The sequence below is a fragment of the Sapajus apella genome, unplaced genomic scaffold (assembly GCF_009761245.1).
Source record: "Sapajus apella isolate SASKATOON/1434 unplaced genomic scaffold, GSC_monkey_1.0 scaffold68, whole genome shotgun sequence".
Lineage (NCBI taxonomy): Eukaryota > Metazoa > Chordata > Mammalia > Primates > Cebidae > Sapajus > Sapajus apella.
This window is the reverse complement of record NW_022437008.1, coordinates 7793691-7820054: the sequence shown is the minus strand read 5'-3', so window position 1 is coordinate 7820054 and position 26364 is coordinate 7793691. Positions and strand designations below refer to the sequence as shown.

The following is a 26364-nucleotide window of genomic DNA, read 5'->3' as shown; positions in this document are numbered from 1 at the left end:
GCCCTCTCGGAAGCCTTCCTGCTTACCAGGTGAGAGTCCCGCAGAAGCTGCTGGAGGCATTTGGTGTAGAGAGCATTCGCTGAGTCCTAAACCACAGAACAGAGGGACAGGCCACCCTTACTCGCAAGGCCAGGACGTGAGAGCCAGAGCACGTAACTCGCCCAGAGCTTCAGGTGCTAACACAACTTTATCAAGTCAATTACATGATTTTTATCAACTTTTTTTTTTTTTTAGGTGTATATGCACTAAAAACAGGAGAAGCTTCCTCTTGGGGTTAACACAGAGGATAATAGTACTCGTTTTTATAATTCCTCATGACTTACACCACTTCATTTGTTTTTTAAATTTTATTTATTTATTTATTTATTTTGAGACGGAGTCTCCCTCTGTTGCCTGGCTGGAGTGCAGTGGCGCAATCTCGGCTCACTGCAACCTCCATCTCCCAGGTTCAAGTGATTCTCCTGCCTCAGCCTCCCAACTAGCTGGGACTACAGGCGCATGCCACCACACCCTGCTAATTTTTTGTCTTTTTAGTCGAGATGGAGTTTCACCATGTTGGCCAGGATGGTCTCAATCTCTTTACCTTGTGATCCGCCCACCTTGGCCTCCCAAAGTACTGGGATTACAGGCGTAAGCCACCACGCCTGGCCCACTTCATTTTTTTTTAGAGACAGGGTCTCACTTTATTGCCCAGACTAGAGTGCAATGGCGTGACTACAGCGTGCTGTAGTCCCAAACTCCTGGGCTACCCCACCTCGGCCTCCCAAGTAGCTGAGAACGCACATGCATGCCACCACGCCTGGCTAACTTTTGTATTTTCTGTAGCAATGGGGTCTTTTTATGTTGCCCAGACTGGTCTTGAACTCCTGGCCTCATGGGATCCTCCTGCCTCAGCCTCCCAAAGTGCTGGGAAGACAGGATTGCACCACCATGCCCAGCTAAACTACTTTTATAGCTAGAGAGAAACATTTTTAAAAGACTTCAAACAGTGAGGCAGCACCCAGCAGTTCTGGAGGAAACTGAGGGCTCCCAGCACCCTGCACTGAACCGAGACAGGCACGCCAGGCAAAGGACAGCAGGGCTACTGACTATGTGGTGACGAAGGCTCTTTCTCTCGCATTCTCGGAACATTCGGTGGAAAGAGGCGATGTTCCTGTCAAATCGCTCCGAGTGTCTTCCCAAGAATTCTCTCACATCTTCAATGGTTTTCAGGGAAAAGGGATCCGAGGGAGCTGAAGGCTCTTCTGAAAAAAGAAACAGGTCAGGCCAGCTGCTGAAGCCTCTGTTGGTTCCTGACTATTTGTCCTATCCTACAGGGTCTAGGGCCTCTGGAGAGAAGGGCACATGTCCTTATTTTAAGACACTGCACAAGAATAGCCCAGTTACAGGACACCCTGGGGTCCAGGGAGCCTGGTCCTCTCAAGGCTTCTTCTGGGGACAAAAACAAACTATCTGGGACGATGAGCAAGACCCCAATTCCTGACACTAAGAGCATCAGTGTGCATCCAGCACATTAATTGTTATCTCAGTTTTCTGGGGCAAAAGAAGAATTATTATTTATTAAACATAACGAGATCTCAAAGAGGCGCAATGCTGGGGCCCGGCGCTGTAAGAGCCAGCCCTGACGCTGAGACCCAGAGACAAAGCCGGGGCTACTGCTTTGTACCACTCAGGGGGCAACAGTCACATCCCACATGGATCACAGGCAGGCAGGCTGAGGTCTTTGTGAACGCTGCCTCCTGGAGGTGTGCAGTGCCCAGCCTGTGCAACAGCAGCCCCGATCCACACCTCCGAAGCTCAGTGGCTTTAAGTTCTAGGAGGAACCACTGAAAACAATTATTTAGGTCTCCATGTGGCTCCTGAGTATTTTCCAGGAGGTTTAACCTTTTTTAAAACATAATTTTTTTTTTTTTAATTATTTTTAAAGATAAGAGTCTTGCTCTGTAGCCCAGGCTAGAGTGCAGTGGCGTGATCATGGCTCACTGCAGCCTTGAATTCCTAGGCTCAGGTGACCCTCCCACCTCAGCCTTTTGAGTAGCTGAGACTACAGGCACACACCACCATGCCAGGCTAATTTTTTTTTTTTAACTTCTTATTTATTATTTTTTGAGATGAAGTCTCACTCTGTACCCCACACTGGAGAGCAGTGGCATAATATTGGCTCACTGTAAACTCTGCCTCCTGGGTTCAAGCGATATTCCCGCCTCAGTCTCCCAAGTAGCTGGGATTACAGGCGCACACCACTGCACCCAGCTAATTTTTTGTATTTTTAGTAGCGACAGAGTTTCACCATGTTGGCCAGGCTGGTCTTGAGCTCCTGACCTCAGGTAATCCACCCGCCTTGACCTCCCAAAGTGCTAAGATTACAGGCATGGGCCACCGCGCCTGACCTGCTTTTTATTTTTGAGACAGAGTCTCACTCTGCCACCCAGGATAGAGTGCAGTGGCGTGATCTCGGCTCACTGCAACCTTTGCCTTCTGGGTTCAAGCAGTTCTCCTGCCTCAGCCTCCCGAGTAGTTGGGATTATATGTGTGCGCCACCACACCCAGCTAATTTTTGTACCTTTAGTAGAGCTGGGGTTTCATCATGTTGGCCAGGCTGGTCTTAAATACTACGCCTCAAGTAATTTGCCCACCTCAGCCTCCCAAGGTGCTGGGATTACAGGCAAGAGCCACCGTGCCCGGCCTGATTATTTTATTTTTTTATAGAGACATGGTCTCACTATGTTGTCCAGGCTAGTTTTGAACTCCTGGCATCAGTGATCCTCACACCTTGGCCTCCCAAAGTGCAGGGATTACCGGCACGAGCCACCATGACTGGCTTTGCCTAACCTTTAGACAGCGAAGTCAGGAACAAGTTCAACAAACACATTTCTCTAAAACAGGAGAAAAGGGTATTTCCTCCTGGAATACCTGAACTCTCTCTCTTTTCCAAAGGATGGGCTATACACAGGATGCTGAAGCTCTCTTCTTTTTCATTGTAGAATGTTTCTTCAAAGAGGATGGGCACTGAGAGAAGACAGGCAAAACCAGCTCCTAATTTAATCCTGTTTCCTTGTATAAAGACATCCTGCAAACAAGAAAGCCGTCACTGCACCAGCGGCCGGTGGCAACCATGTCCCGCTCTCAGCCTGTCCCCTGCTGTGTGGCACTTAACCATACCCTACGGCCTTCACCCCAGTGTGGGCACACATGCTCTCCCGTTTTGCTCATTTTGATACGAAAATGTTTCCTCTTTGTTTACCTAGTAGCTGTGGCTACAAAATACCTGGATCATTTTTATTTTCTTCTTTTGAGACAGAGTCTCACTCCATCACCCAGGCTGGAGTGCAGTGGGACGATCATGGCTCACTGCAACCTCCGCCTCCGAGGGTCAAGCAATTCTCCTGCCTCAGCCTCCTGAGTAGCTGGGACTACAGGCACCCGCCGCCACCATGCCCAGCTAATTTTTCTATTTTTAGTAGCGATGGGGTTTCACCATGCTGGCCAGGCTGGTCCCAAACTCCCAGCCTCAGGTGATCCGCCCGGCTTGGCCTCCCCGAGTGCTGGGATTGCAGACGTGAGCCACTGCGCCCACCCACACAGTGCATCGGTTTGTCTTTTCAGTTTCCTTTGCTTGGAACAGTGCCTCAGTCTGTCTTTGCCTTTCAGGACACTGACATTTTTGTTTTGTATTGCAGACTCTCCCTCCATGTTTGGGAGGGTTTGTCTGATGCGTCTTGACAATTACATTACAGTTACACATTTCTGATAGGAATACCCTGAAAGGGGTGTTTTATCTCCCTCTGTGTATCCTGGTGGAAGGCACATGATGTCGGCGTTTTTCACTGTTGACGTTAACCATGGGATATGTGTTGTGTTGTTCCATTTTGTTCTGCTTTTAAAGCGGAAGCAGGTAGGTTCTGACAGGGGGAGACTTTCTTCCCATTCAGGAATGGCCTGTTTTCCCTGGCATCCCGGGGTCAGAACAGCCCAGCCACACTGTCCTCACTGGGGCGGGGACTGTGCTCAGACATGGCAGGTGAGGCTTGTGGCACTGTGACAGGGAGAGGAAGCATGGGGCTGTCAGTGTGTCTGCTCTGCCCTGCAGCTCACGAGACACGATGCTGTTTTCCTGCCACAGATCTGCTGACCCCCAGCTATCAGTCACCTCTTAATTGATCTGTTCCCTTTTGGACACCCAGCTCTACAAAGAGGGCAGGAGTCGGGCTCTGCATGGCTGGTCTGGCCCCGCACCCGGCCATGACCACAGTGAGCCGTGCAGAGAGCAGCAGGTAGGAGTCAGCCCTGGGTACACTGCAGCACCAGATTATTTCCATCTCTTACACAGGGAGAGCTTTCCTACTTTTTCTTTCATAAAGAACACAGGACTTCCACTCAAGAAATAGCTCAATGCTTTTTCTGTTGCAACATTTAAAAAGGATCCAGGCCAGGTGCAGAGGCTCATGCCTGTAATCCCAGCACTTTGGGAGGCCAAGGTGGGCAGATCATGAGGTCCATCCTGGCCAAAATGGAGAAACCCCAACTCTACTAAAAACACAAAAATCAGCTGAGCATGGTGGTGTGTGCCTGTAATCCCAGCTACTCGGGAGGCTGAGGCAGGGGAATTGCTTGAACCCGGGAGGCAGAGGTTGCAGTGAGCCGAGATCGCACCATTGCACGCCGGCCTGGCAATAGCGCAAGACTCTGTCTCAAAAAAAAAAAAAAAAAAAAAAAAAGATTTAAAATAATGATATGTGTCAAGAGAGATAAAAACCAACGTGGCAAGAACATTAACAGCTTAAGGGGAGGCATGTTTAAGAGTTTTTTCAACTTTACTACAACATATGAAATTATTTCAAATCGAAAACGTTGTTTATTGGGTGGGTTTTTATTTTTCAGACAGGGTCTCGCTCTGTTGCCTAGGCTACAGTGTGGCAGCACAATCATGGCTTACTGCAAGCTCAAACTCCTGGGCTCAAGCGATTCTCCTACCTCTGCCTCCCAAGTAGCTGGGACTACAAGTACACACCACCACGCCTGGTTAATTTTTTGTTTTTATTTTTGGCAGAGATAGGGTCTCACTGTGTTGTCCAAGCTGGTCTCAAACTCCTGGCCTCAAGTGATTCTCCTGCCTCAGCCTCCCAAAGTGCTGGGATTACATGGCACTTTCGTGCAGTGGTGTGAGCCACCACACCCAGCTGAAACAAAGCTTTTAAAAACTAAAATACTCGGCCGGGCAAGGTGGCTCAAGCCTGTAATCCCAGCACTTTGGGAGGCCGAGGCGGGTGGATCACGAGGTCAAGAGATCGAGACCATCCTAGTCAACATGGTGAAACCCCGTCTCTACTAAAACTACAAAAAATTAGCTGGGCATGGTGGCACGGGCCTGTAATCCCAGCTGCTCAGGAGGCTGAGGCAGGAGAATTGCCTGAACCCGGGAGGCGGAGGTTGCAGTGAGCCGAGATCGCGCCATTGCACTCCAGCCTGGGTAACATGAGCGAAACTCCGTCTCAAAAAAAAAAAAAAAAAACTAAAATACTCATCCCTGATGTCCTGTTTGGGAAATAGAACATTGAAACTGACAAGCTTTTCATGACACTGGGATAAAACAGCTTCCTCTGGCTCAGACAGCGGCAAAGAAGAGGTGTTCCAGCAATTCACGGCAGAAACCCATCACGGGGTCAGGGAGAGACGCCCCGAGCCTCCCATCCTCCAAGTCAGCAGCTGGGGTCCCACTCACTATCACCACCTCCCTTTCCTCCACCACAAAGGCAGGGTCCCTTCAGCTCCCCACGGGGCTGCAGTGCGTGTCAAATGCCACCACTGCCAGTAGCAGTGAAAGGCTGAGAACGGGACTCTGTTCCCTCCCCTCTGCCCCCAAACACCGCGCAGGTGACCCTGGCCGACCCACCAAGAAATGATTACCTTTCCATTTAAGGTCTGAAAATGCTCTTCCACAGGTATCAAAATGTAGGACTCAAACTGACAAGTAGACTGGATGCCTCTCGGCAGGCTTCCTTTGCAAGGTACTAAGACCTGGAAAAAACAATTCGGGGGAACGTTACAGAGATGTGCCATTTACCACCTCGACAGAACAGGGTGTGCCCAACGGTGCCCCAGCTGGACATAGACACCTGCTGTCCCCACACAGGGACCTGCTGGCAGAGAGAGCGCCTGAGGTCCCTCGCCAACACGGCCATAGTGGCTGCCCGCTGAGCTAATCTGCTGTTGCTGTTCCTGTTGTTGCCGTTGTGATGGAAGCAGCCTCACCCCACCACAGGCAGAGGGAGGAGGAGGACCGCACAAAGCCTTCTCCACCTTCAGATGTGCAGCTGGACGGCTCCTTCCCACACTCACTCAGTCCCCCCACAGCTAGTAGCCCCAGGCTCTCTCTCTATTCTCAACATTGCAGTTACGAAGGACCCAGGGGCTCAGGGACAAGTCCAGACAAAGAGAGGAGCACTTGGAAAGTACAGAAAAGGAAAGCTAAGAAATCACACGTTCTCCCACCATTCAAAAAAGAAACAGCCGGGCGCGGCAGCTCATGCCTGTCATCTTAGCACTTTGAGAGGCCGAGGTGGGCAGATCACTTGAGGTCAGGAGTTCAAGACCAGGCTGGCCAACATGGTGAAACCCCAGCTCTACTAAAAATACAGAAATTAGCCGGGCGTGGTGGCGCACGCCTATAATCCTACCAGTTTGAAAGGCTGAGGCAGGCGGATCACTTGAGTTCAGGAGTTGGAGACCAGCCTGGCCAACATGGTGAAACCCAGTCTCTACTAAAAATACAAAAATTAGCTGGGTGCGATGGTGTGTGCCTGTAATTCCAAGCTATTTAGGAGGTTGTGTTTGAGCCCAGGAGGCAGACGTTGCAGTAAGCTGAGATTGCACCATGGCAGAGCAAGATTCTGTCTTTTTAAAAAAAAAAAAGAACAAATGGATACATGGATGATGGTTTCCTTCTAATCTTTTCTTTGTTGTTGTTGTTTTTGTTTGTTTTTTTTGGAGACGGGGTCTCGTTCTCTCACCCAGGAGTGCAGTGGCACGATTTCGGCTCACTACAACCTCTGCCTCCCAGGGCCAGGTGATCCTCCCACCTCAGCCTCCTAAGTAGCCGGGACTGTAGGCGTGTGCTACCATACCCGGTGAATTTTTTTGTTTCATTTCTGTTTTTGTTTTTTGTGTCTTTAGTACCAGATAGGGTTTTATCATGTTGCCCAGGCTGGTTGTGAACTCCTGGATTCCAGCAATCTACCTGCCTCAGCCTTCCAAAGCGCTGGGATTACAGGCATGAGCCCCCGTGCCCCACCAAAGAGTGCATTCTTACATGCTATATACTTAGATTACAGAGTGATTTACCCCACAGTTTCTTGAACATGATACATTTACATCTTAGACCATGGTCAGCCGCACTACTAATTATTATTATTTCTATATTTCGTTTTTGAGACGGGGTCTCACTCTGTCACCTAGGCTGGAGAGCAGTGGTGCAATCACTCTAAATGCACTAAAAGCTGCATTTTATGGGGAAAAATAAAAGGAGCCAAGTGCGGTGGCTCACGCCTATAATCCCAGCACTTTGGGAGGAGTCACTTGAGTCCAGGAGTTCAAGACCAGCCTGGGTGGCATGGCAAAACCCCATCTCTACAAGAAATACAAAAATTAGCCAGTCATGGTGTTGTATGCCTGTAGTCCCAGCTGCCTAGGAGGCTAAGGCAGGAGAATCACTTGAGCCCAGGAGGCAGAGTTTGCAGTGAGCCAAGATCACACCACTGCACTCCAGCCCGGGTGATAAATAAGACCCCATTTCAAAAGAAAGAATGGAAGGAAAGAAAAAAAGTCAAATAAAAAGCAAGAATCTGCATGCATGGCACCTACTCCAGGGCGCCCTCCTGCCTCCTCCCCAGGCTGGATTAGGTACTCCACAGCTGCCCACGCTGCCTTCCATCCTGACACTTATTCCTCTGGCCTGCAAGTGGCCTGTTTCTGGAATTCCCTGAAGGCGTGCCAGGTTCCCCACTGATCGAGTAACCCCAAAACCCAGCACAGTGCCTGGTGTGCAGTAGATGGCCACGGCTTGTTGGAATCATTTATACTAAATAATTCCTGAGAATTGGAGCAGGGGTCTCAGCAACCTTAGCCTGGATGAAAGTCAGTTCCTGAGGCTTAGAAAACATGCCCTTGGCTCCCAAACTAAACCCCCAGAGCCTACTTACCCCATTAAATCAGACATCTCAATAAAAGGACCAAGCTTAATATTACTCCTTTGAAATTGTTGTTTTTCCTGCAGGCAAATGGGCAGGTCCCCTGCTGCACCTGGAAAGCCTGGAGGACTTTCAACCCTGCACTAGAGGCCCAGGGATGCAGACCTGCCCAGCCTGCTCTGAGGACACCGCAGGTACATAATTAGCCGGATGGTTGTAAGCACAGCGGTGACTCTTAGAAGCAGTGGGGGTGTCACCGGCCTCTGAGACTGAAATTAGAAATTTGGGCAGTAAGCCCTGACTGTGTCACTGCACTCCAGCCTAGGCAATAGAGACCCTGTCTTCAAAAAAAAAAGAAAGAAAGAAAAGCCCCAAGTGACAGTCACCAAGGCTCAGAGAGGAGAGGAGGGCAGGAAGAAGACACCTGCCTGAATACAGGGTCATCCCCACAAAAGGAGCACCTGGCAGGAAGGCACGGGAAGACGTGGCTGGGTGGGGGTGGGGGCCAGGGTAGGGACAAGGGTGGGGCGGGGGAAGGAGAAGCAGTCAAGCCACGCCCTCGGCGGCCCCACACACACTGCTGCAGGGCCACACAGAGATGAGGTGGTCCAGCAGGCTGGACACAGAAGTGTGGTGCAGTTCACTCTGTGGGACACTCATGTTTGTAAGTGGTGATTTCACATTTTTTGGAGTCTAATAAAGGACTCTGATCCCCAGGGCAGACTCAAGGACAGTCAAACTTGGTACAAGGTCACAACCAGCCTCGCAACATAGCGAGACCCCCATCTCTATCTATCTCTATCAAAATACTAAAAATGAAACAAAGTTGGTACAATGCCCAAAATTCATGGAAAGATATTTGGCATTCAACTGCTAAAGCCACAGGGATTCCTCCGAGGTGACAGAAAGGATGGCATTTTCCTGGAGACCATCGGGATATCTGACTTTTTCTTTCAATCCATAAACATGGGTAGAGCATGACTACAGATTGGACAGGGGTGGGCCCACGTCCCTCATCACACGGATGAGAGGGGGCCGGTGTGGGCCAGCAAACCTGACCAGTGTGACAGTGACACCAGCTCCTGCACTCTGCTGATTTCTGCTGAGAAGCTGGCCTCTCTGATTCTTTAAGAATTTTCTTTTTTTAAAGCTGGGGTCTCACTGTGTTGCCCAGGATGGAGTGCAGTGGCTATTCAGAGGTACAATCCCACTACTGATCAGGAGTTTTTGTTTTGTTTTGTTTTTCTGGGACAGAGAGTCTTGCTCTGTCACCCAGGCTGGAGTGCAGTGGTGCAATCTTGGCTCACTGCAACCTCCACCTCCAGAGTTCAACTGATTCTCATGCCTCAGCCACCGGAGCAGCCGGGATTACGGGCATGCACCACCACACCCGGCTAATTTTTATATTTTTAGTAAAGATGGGGTTTCACCATGTTGGCCAAGCTGGTCTTGAACTCCTGACCTCAAATGATCCACCTGCCTTGGCCTCCCTGAATGCTGGAATTACAGGTGTGAGCCACAGCGCCTGGCCAATGAAGTGCTTTTCGGTTATAAGTCATGGGATCCCACTCAAGCCCACTTTAGCAAAAGGGGGATTTTAAATGAACTTTTCTTCCTTGTCGCCTTCCTTTTGGGGACACCGGCGGATAGAGACTCTTCTCAGGCTCTGCCATCCTGGGTTCCCCACAGAACCCCAGACCCTCACTCCAGCTCCTCCTGAGATCCAAGGCATCTACAAGGAACTGCTTGAGTCCACATAGGGCAGCAGTAAGCCTCTGGTCTTCCTCGGCCTTGTTTGGTGAACTTGAAGCAGTGAGGTTGCCAGGCATCCTGGTGCACGCCTGTAATCCCAGCTACTCAGGAGGCTGAGGCGGGAGGATCGTTGGTGCCCAGGAGCTCTAGGATGTCGTGAGCTATGCTGATTGCATTTCCACACTAAGTTTGGCATTAATTTGGTGACCTCCCAAGAGTAGGGGACCACCACCAGGCTGGAAATGGAGCAGGTCAAAGCTCCTGTGCTAGGCCAGGCACAGTGGCTCATGCCGGTAATCCCAGTACTCTGGGAGGCCGAGGCACGTGGATCACTTGAGGTTAAGAGTTCAAGACAAGCCTGGTCAACATGGTGAAACAATGTCTCTACTAAAAATACAAACATTAGCCAGGCATGGTGGTGGGCATCTGAGGCAGGACCAAGTAGGCTGAGGCAGGAGAACTGCTTGAACCCGGGAGGCAGAGGTTGCAGCAAGCTGAGACAGAGCCACTGTGTTCCAGCCTGGGCGACACAGTGAGACTCCATCTCAAAAACAAACAAAAAAAAATTACAAAAATTAGCCAGGCATGGTAGAGTGTTCCTATTGTCCCAGCTACTCAGGATGTTGAGGTGGGAAGATTGCCTAAGCTTGGGAAGTAGAGGCAGCAGTAAGCCCTGACTGTGTCACTGCACTCCAGCCTAGGCAATAGAGACCCTGTCTCCAAAAAAAAAAAAAAAGAAAAGCCCCAAGCGACAGTCACCAAGACTCAGTAACACCATGCTGAGCAAGAGAGCGTTTCCCCAAAGAGCTTCCACAGAAATAACTACGCACAGCATGACACTTCCAAAAAGCCAGATAAAGATATATATGAAAATATGCACTTGTCTAGACAGCAGTTTAAAATATCATACAACGAAGACAGGGAGGAAATATTCCCGCACTACAGCCAGGCCTTCCCTAATCCACGCCTGCTCTGCGTCCCGTACTTTTCCGCTGCGACACTCACCACCACGGTAATTAATATGCACTCGCCCAGTGAATGTCCATCTCTCACACTCGAATTTAAGCTCCATGAGGAGAAAGATGGTGATCTAGGGCCGAGCATGGCGGCTCACGCCTGTAATCCCAGCACTTTGGAAGGCTAAGGCAGGAAGATCACTCAAGGCCAGGGGTTCAAGACCAACCTGGGCAGCATTTTTTTTTTTTTTTTTTTTTTGAGACGGAGTTTCGCTCTCGTTACCCAGGCTGGAGTGCAATGGCACGATCTCAGCTCACCGCAACCTCCGCCTCCTGGGTTCAGGCAATTCTCCTGCCTCAGCCTCCTGAGTAGCTGGGATTACAGGCATGCGCCACCATGCCCAGTTAATTTTTTGTATTTTTAGTAGAGACGGGGTTTCAAGCATTTTTTATGTCTACAGAAAAATAAAAACCAGCAAGGCGTGGCAGCATTGGCTGTCGTCCCAGCTACTCGGGAGGCTGAGGCAGAAAAACTGCTTGAGCCTACAGGTTTGAGGCTGCGGTAAGCCGTGTTCACACCACTGCACTCTAGCTCAGCCTGGGGGACAGAGCAAGACCTATTTCAAAAAAAAAAAAAAAAAAAAAAAAGATTGTAACGTATGTTCCTATTTCTTGGTGAATCCCCACATCAAGCAAAGTATCTTGCATACAGCAGCCTTTAATAATGGTTGTGAAATGAACAGATGACAATGAATGTCTCTGGTGAATTTTATGACATTTTTATTTGGAAAGAGCTATACTCTCTAATTTTTTTAATAATGAACTTTTTGACTTCTAAAATCTAAAGTAAGAAGGTTGTGGTGAAGAAGTATGAATCACAAAAGCAATCATAAAAACTGGAAAGGATGTCAAGAAACCTAGTTTTTCTTTGGAGGCTGAGGTAGGTGGATCACTTGAGGCCAGAAGTTTGAGACCAGCCTGGCCAACATGGTGAAACCCCGTGTCTACTAAAAATACAAACAAATTAGCTGGGCGTGGTGACCGGCACCTGTAATTCCAGCTACTCAGGAGGCTGAGGCAAACTGCTTGAACACGGAAGGCAGAGGTTTTAGTGAGTCAAGATTATGGCACTGCACACCAGCTTGAGCGACAGAGTGAGTTTCTGTCTCAAAAAAAAAAAAAAAAAAAGAAAGAAACCTAGTTTCTGATGGCAGAGCTTGGCCTGGGCAAAATGAAAGTCAATTCCGGGCCAAGCATAGAGGCTCACGCCTGTAATCCCAATACTTTGGGAAGCCGAGGTGGGTGGATCACCTGAGGTTGGGAGTTTAAGACCAGCCTGGTCAACATGGGTAAAACCCCATCTCTACAAAAATAGAAAAATTAGCTGGGCGTGGTGGCATACACCTGCAATCCCAGCTACTCAGGAGGCTGAGGCGGGAGAATCACTTGAACCTGGGAGGTGGAGGCTGCAGTGAGCCGAGATCACGCCCTGTACTCCAGCCTGGGCCACAGAGCAAGACTCTGTCTCAAAATAATTAATAAATAAAAATAAAAATAAATGAAAGTCGGCCGGGTGCGGTGGCTCACGCCTGTAATCCCAGCACTTTGGGAGGCCGAGGCGGGTGGATCACGAGGTCAAGAGATCGAGACCATCCTGGTCAACATAGTGAAACCCCATCTCTACTAAAAATACAAAAAAATTAGCTGGGCATGGTGGCACGTGCCTGTAATCCCAGCTACTCAGGAGGCTGAGGCAGGAGAATTGCCTGAACCCAGGAGGCAGAGATTGCAGTGAGCCGAGATCGCGCCATTGCACTCCAGCCTGGGTAACAAGAGCGAAACTCCATCTCCAAAAAAATTAAAAATTAAAAATAAATAAATGAAAGTCAATTCTAGTGTCCCTGAGAGGCAGCTGAAAACCTGAAGCCACACTCAGCTGACCTGACTTCTCCTTCAGTTCAAATCCTCCGCCACTTCACAGACCTGAGTAAAGTCACCCCACAGGATAAGAGAAGCAGATGCCCATTTGAGAGAGTAGGGGATGGCCGGGCATGGTGGCTCACACCTGTAATCCCAGCACTTTGGGAGGCTGAGGCTGGTGGATCACAAGGTCAAGAGGTTAAGACCATCCTGGCCAACATGGTGAAACACTGTCTCTACTAAAAGCACAAAAATTAGCTGGGCATGGTGGCACGCACCTGTAGTCCCAGCTACTTGGAAGGCTGAGGCAGAAGAATTGCTTGGATCCCGGGGGCGGGGGTTGCAGTGAGCCGAGATTGCGCCACTGCACTCCAGCCTGATGACGGACCGAGACTCTGTCTCAACAACAAAAGAGAGAGAGCAGGGAACAAGAGACAAAAAGAAGGCAAAAGACTCCTCAAGCGAACCCAGGACACTGTGACCCCAAGTGCTGTCTAAATCGGATGCCTGCCAAGTTCACTGACCCAAGAACTGGAAAGACCCACAATGCGGGGCCCATCCTCCATCTAGGCAGATGCCCCCACCACGACAGGCAACAGTGTCTCCTGCCTGCTTCTCTTATTCCTGTTACCCGGCTGCCCCTGGAGGCTTCTGAGGTTGTGGCCTCTACCAGAAAAGTCCTCTCATTATGGTGCTTTCCCTTTGGAAAAACCTTTCAAAGCAGTGTATGAATGCACTTACTCGGTCTGTTATTCTATGAGGGTGAGCACCCACCTCCCAGACAGACCAGGACTCAGGGAGCAACTGATTTTCGGCCCTGGAGAAGCCCCCATAGGCAAGAGAGAAACAAGAGAGACGAAGGTGAGCACCACAGCGTGAGACCAAGTGTCACTGGGGGTGCTCCATGAAAGGGCACAATTAGTCACAGGTGGGGCCAGGAGTTCAGGGAAAGGAATACAGTCTGGGCTGCAGTCCCAGGAGGCTTCCTGGAGGGAGCGGCTTATAGGGGCCCCTTGCTGCTTACTCACAGACCAAGCACACTGCTGGAAGCTTAGTAAGCTGGGCCTTAGTCTACCACATGTCTGGAACCATTCACACCTCAGGACAACCCCCGAGGCTCAGCGCACTTACGATGCCATGGATTTGGGCCACCTTGCTGCACAAGTCAGGACGCCACTTTTGCAGAGCCAGATAGAAAGGATTTTTCAGGAGGTCTTCATCATACAGAGCCATATGGACTTCAGAGGGGTCAGAGCAAATCTCCTGCAACAAGTGGGGGAAAGCAGTGAATGACCATTTGCAAGTTTACGTAACACATCAAAGTCTGCATCTGGCATTTTCTTCTTTTTTGAGACGGAGTCTTACTCTGTCACCACTGCTGGAGTGCAGTGGCGTGATCTCGACTCACTGCAACCTCCACCTCACGGGTTCAAGCGATTCTCCTGGCTCAGCCTCGGGAGTAGCTGGGATTATAGGTGTGGCCACCACATCCGCTAATTTTTTTTTATTTTTAGTAAAGTCAGGTTTTCCCATGTTGGCCAGACTGGTCTTGAACTCCTGACCTCAGGTGATCTACCCACCTCGGCCTCCCAAAGTGCTGACATTACAGGCATGAGCCATCGCACCCGGCCTGCATCTGACAATTTCTAAAGAGCATCCCCCGCCGAAAAAAAAAAAAGGATTCATGACATGCAATTTTCTTCTCCCACAGACTCACTCCACCAGGAAATTTCAAATATAACCCAACAATTCCAAGATGGCCTATTTATTGGCTAATGTGTAAATCATGTTCAGAAAATCCTGTTAAACTCCTGGCTAAAGTACAAATGGCTATTTTTAGAACATCCTACATGACCAAAATTATGACATTCTCAAGATACTCATGTATTTTTAATGAAATATTTTAGCACACGGAAAAGTACTGAGTAATAATGCAAACCTAGCACCAGAATTAAGGAATCGTCACGTTTTGCAATGTTTGCCTCAGATTTTCTTTTAAGAAATAAACTAGAAGCCAGGTGTGGTGGTTCAGGCCTGTCATCTCAGCACTTTGGAAACCTGAGGCAGGAGGATTCCCATGAGCCCAGGAGTTCAAGACCAGCTTGGGGAACACAGCAAAACCCCCATCTCTACAAAAATAAAACAATTATCTGGGTGAGGTGCCATATGTCTGTAGTCCCAGCTACTTGGAAGGCTGAGGCAGGAGGACTGCTTGAGCCCAGGACTTGGAGACCAGCCTGGATAATATGGCAAGGTACTATCTCTATAAAAATTAAAATAATAAAATTTCTGTTAGTCGAGCAACGCGGAGAAAACCGGAGTGAACCGAGAGCTTAGTGACCAACATGAGCCTCTTTAACAAGCCCAAGAGTGAGATGACCCCGGAGGAGCTGCAGAAGCGAGAGTAGGGGGAATTTAACACAGGTCCACTCTCTGTGCTCACTCAGTCCGTCAAGAACAACACCCAAGTGCTCATCAACTGCCGCAACAGTAAGAAACTCCTGGGCTGCGTGAAGGCCTTCAACAGGCACTGCAACATGGTGCTAGAGAATGTGAAGGAGATGTGGACTGAGGTACCCAAGAGCAGCAAGGGCAAGAAGAAGTCCAAGCCAGTCAACAAAGACCGCTGCATCTCCAAGATGTTCCTGCGTGGGGACTCAGTCATCGTGGTCCTGTGAAACCCACTCATCGCCGGCAAGTAGGAGTCACCTATCCCTGTCAGTCAACAGAACTCACTCCCCTGTCCTACAGAGGCCACTGCCGCTGGTGTTGAGAATAATAAAGCTCTGTGTTTTTTTCTAGCGGTTAAAAAAAAAAAAAATTCCGTTCGTCTGTGCTATCATCTAGATGTTTATGTCCTCCCAAAAACTCATGTATTGAAATCCTAACCCACTAGGTGGAACCTTTGGGGGGTGACTAGGTACAAAGGCAGAGCCTTCATGAATAAGGTCAGTGCCCTCCATGGATGAGATCAGTGCCCTTATGTGGCTGGGCACAGTGGCTCAGGTCTGTAATCCCAGCACTTTAAGGCCAAGGTGAGTGGATCACCTGAGGTCAGGAGTTCAAGACCAGCATGGTCAACATGGTGAAATCTCATCTGTACTAAAAATACAAAAATTGGCTGGGCGTGGTGGTGCTCGCCTGAAATTCCAGCTACTCGGGAGGTTGAGGCAGGAGAATCACTTGAACCCAGGTGGCAGAGGTTGCAGTGAGCCAAGATCACGCTACTGCACTCCAGCCTGGGTGACAGAGGGAAACTCCATCTCAAAAAAAAAAAAAAAAAAAAAAAAAAGAGAGAGAGAGAGAAAGAAAGAGACCTGGGAAAGCTCCTTCGCTCCCCTGGCCACGTGAGGTTACTGAGAACAGAGAGCCGACTATGAAGCAGGCCATCCCCAGACACCCAACCTGCAGGATCTTCACCTTGTACTTCCCAGCCTCCAGTACTGTGAGAAACACATTTCTGTCATTTTCAGGCCACCCAGTCTACAGTGTTTTGTTATAGCAGCCTGCACGGGCTGAGACAGTCTGTGAGTATAGTCTTATCCCACTGTTTTTAATTTTCACTGGTTCATTAATTAAATGAACTAAATTTCTTTGTTTATGTTATATAACCTGCTTTATCATGTCTTTTGCTAGCTTTCCTACTAAATTGTTGGCCTTCTTCTTAGGATTGATAGTTCTTTACTCATGTGTATACTAAAGGAATTTCTAAATATCATCTCCCAGACTAGGTGTGGTAGCTCACGCCGGTAATCCCAGCATTTCAGGAGGATGAGGTAGGAGGATCACTTGAGGTCAAGAGTTCAAGACCAGCCTAGGCAACACAGCAAGACCCCATCTTTACAAAATTTTTTTTTAAATTAGCTATGTGTGGTGGTGCGTGTCTATAATCCCACCTACTCAGAGGCTGGGGCAGGAGAATCACTTGGGCCCAGGAGATTGAGGCCACTATGAGCCATGATCACGCCATGGCACTCTACCCTGCGTGATAGAGCGAGATGCTGTCTAAAAAATATATACATATACACACACACACATACATATACATTTACATATACATATACATATACATACACACCATCTCCTAGTCTGTAGCTTGCTTTTTCATTTTGTCAAATGGGTGTTTTCAGAAATAGAAGTTTGCATGTTATAGACTTATTTTGAGACAAGGTTTCACACTGTCGCCCAACCTAGAGCTGCAGTGCAGTGGCATGATCGTAGCTCACCATAACCTTCAACTCCTGGGCTCAAGTAATCTCCCACCTCCCACCTCAGCCTCCAGAGCAGCTGGGACTACAGGCATGTACCACCACATCCAACTATTTTGTTATTTTTTGTAGAGATGGGATTTTGCTGTGTTGCCCATGCTGAACTTGAACTCTTGGCCTGATGCAATCCTCCCACCTCGGCCTCCCAAATCGCTGGGATTACAGGTGTGAGTCACTGTGCCTGGCCAGAAGTTTTGATGTAAATGGACAGTCATCCCTCAGTGTACTCGTGGGATTTGGTTCTGGGACCCCCTTGTATACTCAAGTCCATGCATACTCAAATCCCACAGCTGGGCCTGTGGAACTCACACATCTATGTCAGCCCTCCATGTACACAAATTTGCATCCTGTGAATATGGTATTTTCAACCTGAGGTTGGTTGAAAAAAACACATGTAAGTGGACCCACACAGTTCAAACTCGTATTGTTCAAGGGTCAATAATAATTGGATTTGACATTCTTTGCCTTTAAGGTCAGTGCTTTTTGGGCCTTAGGACATCTGTAATTGGCATGTCTATCCTCTGGCAGGTCTTTCTGCAAAGCGACTTCACTATTGCCCCATCAGAAAATAGAGTAGGCTGGGCACAGTGGCTCACACCTTTGGGAGGCTGAGGCAGGCAGATCACTTGAGATCAGGAGTTCAAGACCAGTCTGGACAACATGGTAAAACCCCATCTCTATAACAATACAAAAATTAGCTAGATATGGTGGCGTGCACACATAATCCCAGCTACTCGGGAGGCTGAGGCAGGAGAATCGCTTGAACCCAGGAGGAAGAGGTTGCAGTGACCCAAGATCCTGCCACTGTACTCCAGCTTGGGCAACAGAGAGAGAGACTCAGTCTCAAACAGAGGAAGAAGATAAACTCATGTCCCCATTTCACCAGCCCCTGAATCGGAGTCAGCCCTGTGACTTGCTTCAACCAACAGGCAGAAGAGATGCTGTACGATTTGTATCAGCCTTAAGAGGTATTACAGGGGCTGGGCATGGTGGCTAACTCCTGTAATTAAAGCACTTCGGGAGGCCAAGGCAGGAAGACCACTTCAGGCCAGGAGTTCCAGACCAGCCTAGGCAAAATAGCAAGACCCTATCTCTACAAATAATAAAATAGAAAAATGATCCAGGCATGCTGGCACATGCCTGTAGTCCCAAATACTCGGGAGGCTGAGATGCAAGAACTGCCTGAACCCAGGAGTTTGGGGCTGCAATGAACTATCATGGAAACACTGCACTCCAGCCTAGGCAACAAAGTGAGACCCAGTCGCTCTCTTTTTTTTTTTGAGACAGAGTTTTGCTGTTGTTGCCCAGGCTGCAGTGCAATGGCATGATCTCGGCTCACTGCAACCTCCGCTTCCTGGGTTCAAGCGATTATTCTGCCTCAGCCTCCTGAGTAGCTAGGATTACAGGCATGCGCCACCACGCCCGGCTAATAATGTATTTTTAGTAGAGACAGGGTTTCTCCATATTGGTCAGGCTGGTCTCAAACTCCTGACCTCAGATGATCTGCCCGCCTTGGCCTCCAAAGTGCTAGGATTACAGGTGTGAGTCACCGTGCCTGGCCGAAACCCCATCTCTTTAAAAAACAAAAACAAAGCCGGGCACAGTGGCTCACACCTGTAAGCCCAACACCTTGGGAGGCCAAAGCAGGTGGATCAATTGAGGTCAGGAGTTTGTGACAAGCCTGGACAACATGGTGAAACTCCATCTCTACTAAAATACATAAATTAGCTGGGCATGGTGGTACGCGCCTGTAATCCCAGCTACTCGGGAGGTTGAGGCAGGAGAATCGCTTGAACCCAGGAGGCAGAGGTTGCAGGGAGCTGAGATCACACCACCACACTCCAGCCCAGGTGACAAAGCAAGATTCTATCTCAAAAAAAAAAAAAAGTCTTAGTACACTCAAGGAATAAGAAAAGTAAATGAATATACATACATACACACATATATAAGGCCTTGCAGATTCCACTCATTCTCTTGGTACCCCAAGAGCCCAGTGCTGTGAAGAAGCCCACACAATGAAAGGCCACGGAGTCTGAAGAGTGAGGCCCAGGTGGCCCAGTGAGCACAGCCAACCCACCAGCAGAATACTGTACAGCCCCTTGAGGGAGCGCAGGTGAGACCAGCAGAGGAACTACCCACTCAGCTCACACAATGTGGGAAGTAATGAATTGCGGCAATCTGAAGTCAGTACATTTCAGGCTGGTTTGTTTTACAGCAAAGGCTACCTGAAACCATGTCCTTTCTAATTTCAAAGCCATAAAAATCATCCTCATGATTTCTAAAAATATTAAAGTTTTCTATTTTTAGGTCTTCAATCCATTTGGAATTTATTTTTGTACATGCTATCAATCGAGCATCTAGTTATACTTCTCCACATAGTAAGCCAATTGTGTCGTCATCACCGTTTGAATGTTCTATCCCTTTCACTCTGGTTGATCGTGCTACCGTTGTCATGCGCCAAGATCCCACGTATGTTTAGCCTGTTTCCAGGCTCTACTCTGTTTCAAGGGTCTCACTGTCACATGTGAGAAATACAATTATGTATATATTACATAGAAATATATAATGTCATTTTAAATTTTCTAGTGGCACCTAAAAAACAGGCTGCAATTAATTTTAATAATATATTTGACCTTAATATATCCAAAATATTATATTTTCAACATGTGACCATTAATCGTTTGTTTTGTTTTTTAGAGATGGGGTCTTGCTATGTTGCCCAGGCTGGAGTGCAATGGCTATTCAGAGGCACGATCTCGGCTCACTGCAGCCCTGAACTCCCAGCCTCAAGCAATCCTCCCATTTCAGCCTCCCAAGTAGCTGGGACAACAGGTATATGTCAATGCACTTAACTTGATCTTTTTTTTTTCTTTCTGAGATCAAGTCTTGCTCTATACCCCAGGCTGGAACCCAATGGCATGATCTCGGCTCACTGCAACCTCTGCCTCCTGAGTAGCTGGCATTACAGGCGTGTGCCACCACGCCCGGCTAATTTTTTTGTATTTCTGTAAAGATGGGGTTTCACCACATTGGCCAGGCTGGTCTCGAGCTCCTGACTGTAAGTGGTCCACCTGCCTCGGCCTCCCAAAGTGCTGGGATTACAAGTGTGAGCTGCTGCACCCAGCCTGACTTGATCATTATTTAAAAGTTATTGGCTGGGTGCAGTGGCTCATGCCTGTAATCCTAGCACTTTGGAAGGCCAAGGCCGGCAGATCACCTGAGGTCAGGAGTTCAAGACCAGCCTGGCCAACATGGTGAAACCCCATCTCTACTAAAATACAAAAATTAGCTGGGCATGGTTGTACACGCCTGTAATCCCAGCTACTCGGGAGGCTGAGGCAGGAGAATTGCCTGAACCCAGGAGGCAGAGGTTACAGTGAGCCAAGATTGTGCCACTGCACTCCAGCCTGGGCAATGGAGCAATCCATCCCCCAAAAATAATAATGATAATGATGGCCAGACACAGTGGCTCATGCCTGTAATCCCGGCACCTTGGAAGGCTGAAACAGGTGGACCGCTTGACTCCACAAGTTCAAGACCAGCCTGGGCAACATGGCAAAACCCCATCTTTACAAAAATACAAAAATGGAGTGCAATGGCATGATCTCGGCTCACTTGGGAGGCTGAGGCAGGAGAATCACTTAAGTCCAGGAGGCAGAGACTGCAATGAGCTAAGAACAGCTGACTGCACACCAGCCTGGGTGACAGAGTGAGACTCTGTCTCAAAAAAAAAAAAAAATTATTAATGATACATTTCACATTTTTTTATTCTTATTAAGTCTTTAAAATCCAGTATGCATTTTATATTTATAGCACCTCTCAATTCATACTAGCCACATTTCACGTCCTGAATAGCCACTAGCAGCTATTATACTAGATAGGGCAGGGATAGACCACATATGAACATTTATTTTACATGACTACAGCTTCATAATAAGGCTTACTATCTCACAGAGAAAGGCTTCCCATCTGCTTGTTCTCCAAAGCTTATTCCTTGTCCTTTACAATATCAAATGAATCAGAATGAGCTTGTCAATTACATGAAAAATCCTATTAGGATTTTTATTGGACCTCCACTAAATTAATATACTGGAGAGTGAATATCTTTATAATTATGAATTTTTTTTGAGACAGAGTCTCGCTCTATCACCCACACTGGAGTGCAATGGTGTGATCTCAGCTCACTGCAACCTCTGCCTCTGGGTTCAAGCAATTCTCCTGCCTCAGCTTCCCAAGTAGCTGGGATTACAGGTGCCTACCTCCACACCCAGCTAATTTTTGTCTCTACTAAAAATGTAGAGACAAGGTTTCACCATGTTGGCCAGGCTGGTCTTGAACTCCTGACCTCAAGTGATCTGCCTCAGCCTCCCAAAGTGCTGAGATTATAGGCGTGAGCCACCATGCCAGGCCTGAATTTTTTTTTTTTTTTTTTTTGAGACAGAGTCTCACTCTGTCTCGCAGGCTGGAGTGCAGTAGCACAGTCTTGGCTCACTGCAACCTCTGTTTCCCAGGTTCAAGCAATTCTCATGCCTCAGCCTCCCAAATAGCTGGGACTACAAATGCATGCCACAACACCGGCTAATTTTTTGTGTGTATTTTTTGGTAGAGAGGGGGTTTCACCATGTTCGCCAGGCATCTTCAACTCCTGGCTTCAAGTGATCCTCCCACCTTGGCCTCCCAAAGTGCTGGAATTACAGGTGTGAGCCACTGCACGCAGCCCTATCATTATGAATTTTGTCATCCACATACATGGTGTATCTTTCCATGAACGCTTTCTTCTATGTCCTCCAACTTTTCCATAAGGATCACATACGACTTTTATTAGACTATTTATATATTCTCTATAGACTTTGCTGGTATTGTGAATGGGGTTGCTAAAATTAGATTGCTTATTATAGGTAAGGTTCTAAAAGCAAAAGCCAAATGGACTTACATCAGTCACGCTATAAAGATAAAATAAGAATCAGTATGGAACACACCTACCACTTCCATCAGAACTAGGACTTCTGAAGCCAGAGTGCACCCTTCCATGAATCATGACTGAAACGTCTGTGAACACCCAAATTCCAAGTCAATGTTCAACTCACTTTAGGAAGTAAGCTGTTTGAAGGATGTTGCTGTCTGCAAACTGCTTCATGCTGCTAACTAATGTGAACCAGTACTTTGCATGTTTTATGAAACATTCTACAGCCACTCCTCATTGTCCTTGGTTTGCTCCTCTGTGCCAATGAGCTCTCAGACAGGGTGCCTACAAAATGGGCATATAAAAGGAGATCAGTTTGTTTTTTTTTTTTTTTTTGAGACAGAGTCTCACTCTGTCACCCAGGCTGAAGTACAGTGGCGCGATGTCGGCTCACTGCAACCTCTGTCCCCTGGGTTCAAGTGATTCTCCTGCCTCAGCCTCTTGAGTAGCTGGGATTACAGGCATGGGCCACCACGCCCAGCTAATTTTGTATTTTTAGTAGAGACGGGGTTTATCCATGTTGGTCAGGCTGGTCTTGGAACTTCCAACCTCAGGTGATCCGCCCACCTCAGCCTCCCAAATTGCTTGGATGACAGGAGTGAGCCACTGCACCCGGCCACTTTTTGTATTTTTAGCAGAGATGGGGTTTCACCGTGTTAGCCAGGATGGTCTCAAACTCCTGACCTCGTGATCCGCCTGCCTCAGCCTCCCAAAGTGTTGGGATTACAGGCGTGAGCCACCATGCCTGACCAACTTATTGTCTTTATAAAAATGTATTTCATCTTTTATTTTATTTTTGTTTACTTTTGTAGAAATGAAGTCTCACTGTGTTGCCCAGGGTGGTCTTGAACTCCTGGCTCAACAGGCATGTGCCACCACACTTGGCCTAAAATTTATTTTAAAAAGAAATCTTATTACTACATTAAATAGAAAAAGGGTATCACTTCCAACGAAGAGAAGATCATCTTAAAGTTGAAAATTATAAAGGTAATTAATGTTATTTAAAACCTCATAATCCCAGCACTTTGGGAAGCTGAGGTGGGCAAATCCAGCCTGGCCAATGTGGTAAAACTCTGCCTCTACAAAAAAATACAAAAACTAGCCAGGCATGGTGGCTCATACTTGTAATCTCGGCTACTCAGGAGGCTGAGGCAGAAGAATCGCTTGAACCCGGGAGGTGGAGGTTGCAGCAAGCTGAGATTACTGGATGACAAGAGCGAAACTCTGTCTCAAAAAAAAAAAAAAAAAAAAAAAAAAAAAACTCATTAGATGCTAAGTTTGAGCCTGGGGCCTTCTTTCTTCATTAAAATGAGAAAATCGGCAACTATTAAAAAAAGTATAAGCAAATTTATCCTTGATACAATTAGATGAATGAAATATGAAACAGGAACCACTCTCTCACTATGAGTGTTCCAGAATGCCTCCTTGGGAAAACACTATGCATACATAACTGCATGATGAATTCGATTCCTTGGGACTAACGATAAAAAACAGCCACCATTTGGGAGAGTCCTTGTCCCAGGCACTGTGATAACTTCTATGCAACCTCATCTTTACTTATTTACTTTCATGTATTTATGAGTTGGGGGTCTCACTCTACTGACCAGGTTGGAGTACACTGATACAATCATAGCTCACTGCAGCCTCAAACGCCTTCCTCAATCATTCCTCCCACCTTAGCCTCCTAAAGTGCTGCAGTTATAGGCATGAGCCACCTGGCCCAGCCTGAGTTTTTTGTTTTGTTTTGTTTTGTTTTTGTACAAACAGGTCTCGCTATGCTGCCCAGGCTGGTCTCAAACTCCTGACTTCAAGTGATCCTCCTGTCCTGGCCTTCCAATGGGCTGAGATTACAAGCATGAGCCACTGTGCAGTCCTTATCCTTTTTTTTAAGACAGGGTCCCACTCTATCACTCACACTGGAGTATACTGGTACAATCACAGCTCTCTACAGTGTTGAGCTCCCGGGCTGAAGTGATCCTCCTGCCTCAGCCTCCCAAGTAGTTGGGACTACAGGCATGAACCACCTATGCCCCCCTTAATTTTTTTATTCTTAGTAGAGATGGGGTCTCACTGTGTCACTTAAGCAATCCTCCTGTCTTGTACTCCCAAAGTGCTGAGATTACAGGCGTGAGCCACTGTGGCTAATTTTTTTTTTTTCAATAGAGATGGGGTCTCACTATGTTGCCCAACTGATTCTCCTGCCTCAGCCCCCCCAAAGTGCTGGGATTATAGGCATGAGCCACCACACCCAACCCTCATCCTGTTTTAATGCTCACAATAACTCTAGACAAGTAGGTATCACTAGCCCGTGTCACAGATGAAGAAACTGAGATTCAGCTGGCTGACTCAAGGTTAGACAAGAGCCATTCATTCATTCATTCATTCATCTAGCAGAGATGGGGTCTCACTATGTGGCCCAGGCTGGTCTCAAACTCATGGCCTCAAGTGATCCTCCCACCTTGGCCTCTCACAGCACTGGGATTATAGCCATGAACCACCATGCCCTATCTAAGAGTCACACTTTATCTCCCCAGATAGAAAACTCCACAAGACAGCCAGCCACACAGACCCAACACCTAATTCCCCAGGTCCACCTAGAGCCGTCTTGGCTGCAGGCGCCCTGGGTTCTGCATGAAAAAGGCCTGTGAGCTTCCGGTCAGTCCTCCTAGGGAGAAGAGACCAGCATAAAAATGGCTGCATATGGCCGGGCACGGTGGCTCACGCCTGTAATCCCAGCACTTTGGGAGGCCGAGGCGGGTGGATCACGAGGTCAAGAGATCGAGACCATCCTGGTCAACATGATGAAACCCCGTCTCTACTAAAAATACAAAAAATCAGCTGGGCATGGTGGCGCGTGCCTGTAGTCCCAGCTACTCAGGAGGCTGAGGCAGGAGAATTGCCTGAACCCAGGAGGCGGAGGTTGCGGTGAGCCGAGATCGCGCCATTGCACTCCAGCCTGGGTAACAAGAGCGAAACTCCGTCTTTAAAAAAAAAAAAAAAAAAATGGCTGCATATAATCTCTGCCTGGGCCCCAGGAGTGCCTCTGCAACCATTCAGGTATTTAAGTTGTTAATTTCACTTATTACTGGAGCCCAGATAATCTCCACCACAATGAGATAATGCAATTTTGCCAGGATAGAGTCACAAGAATAAAAAAAAAACCTCTAGTTTCTGACATAGTTGGTTCTACCTAGCACATTGCAAAAGCAAAGATGCTCTGGACGAAAGCCATGTAAGAAACAGGATGCAATATGGTCACACTCAAGCTGGGAAAAGACACTCCTTCTGCTTCAGAAAAGATGCTGGAGGAATACCAACGTCTCCACCCCCAAGATGAGGCAACAAAGCCAGGCTTCCATGAAGGAACTAACCACGGAGCTGGGACGTGAGGACCAGAAAGAGAAGAAAACAGCAGGGGCCAGGTAATTTGAACACCTATAATCTGAACACTTTGAGAGGCTGAGGCAGCTGGATCACCTGAGGTCAGGAGTTTGAGACCACACTGGCCAACGTGGTGAAACCCCAGCTCTACTAAAAATGCAAAAATTAGCCAAGGATGGTGGTAGGCACATATAATCCCAGCTACTCGGGAGGCTGAGGCAGAGGAATCACTTGAACCCAAGAGGTGGAGGTTGCAGTGAGCTGAGATGGTGCCACTGCACTCCAGACAGAGCTAGACTTCGTCACAAAAAAAGAAAAAGAAGAAAACAGCAGGGAAGGGGGATGAGGTGGAGGATGGGGAAGTAATAAGACTCCAAGCAGAGGCCAGAAAAGGGCAGAACAGCAAGGGAAGGGAAGGCCACTGAGTGTCACATCAAAACATGCAGGTCACATGCAACAATGTGCACACACCAGGCTCTTAACAAGCACTGCTGTGCGGACACAGCCTGCTGTGATCCAGCCCCAAGTCGTCTGCTTTACTTCTTGGTCATTAAAGACTGAACCCTCTGTCCAGGAGTAGAGATTCAAAGAGCTCTGTCCTTTCATCCATGCTGTCACATGAAAAAAAGAAAAAAAAAAAAAAAAGACCTCTGTCCAACACTGTTCTCAACTTTTCAGTCCTAGTGTTAAAAATATGTAATATGCAGGCCGGGCGCGGTGGCTCAAGCCTGTAATCCCAGCACTTTGGGAGGCCGAGGCGGGTGGATCACGAGGTCAAGAGATCGAGACCATCCTGGTCAACATGGTGAAACCCCGTCTCTACTAAAACTACAAAAAATCAGCTGGGCATGGTGGCATGTGCCTGTAATCCCAGCTACTCAGGAGGCTGAAGCAGGGGAATTGCCTGAACCCAGGAGGCGGAGGTTGCGGTGAGCCGA

General features: G+C 48.0%; 1 protein-coding gene and 1 pseudogene across 7 annotated transcripts in view; one reads left to right on the top strand and one right to left on the bottom strand.

Moving 5' to 3' along the window:
• ANKRD27 (ankyrin repeat domain 27) overlaps positions 1-26364 on the bottom strand; it is a 72900-nt gene that overhangs the window by 41812 nt on the left and 4724 nt on the right. For 4 of the 7 annotated variants that reach the window (XM_032249150.1, XM_032249152.1, XM_032249151.1 and 1 more), the window contains exons 2-6: positions 13946-14077; positions 5908-6018; positions 2914-3070; positions 1090-1244; positions 27-86 (exon numbers count right to left, since the gene is read on the bottom strand). In XM_032249150.1, coding sequence (XP_032105041.1) covers positions 27-86; positions 1090-1244; positions 2914-3070; positions 5908-6018; positions 13946-14047 — 585 coding nt within the window. In that variant the 5' untranslated portion in view covers positions 14048-14077. Of the gene's footprint in view, positions 1-26; positions 186-1089; positions 1245-2913; positions 3071-5907; positions 6019-13945; positions 14078-26364 lie in introns of all 7 variants that reach the window. The other 3 variants (XM_032249156.1, XM_032249154.1, XM_032249155.1) reach the window with 3 other exon arrangements.
• On the top strand, positions 15145-15616 carry LOC116530786 (annotated as a pseudogene).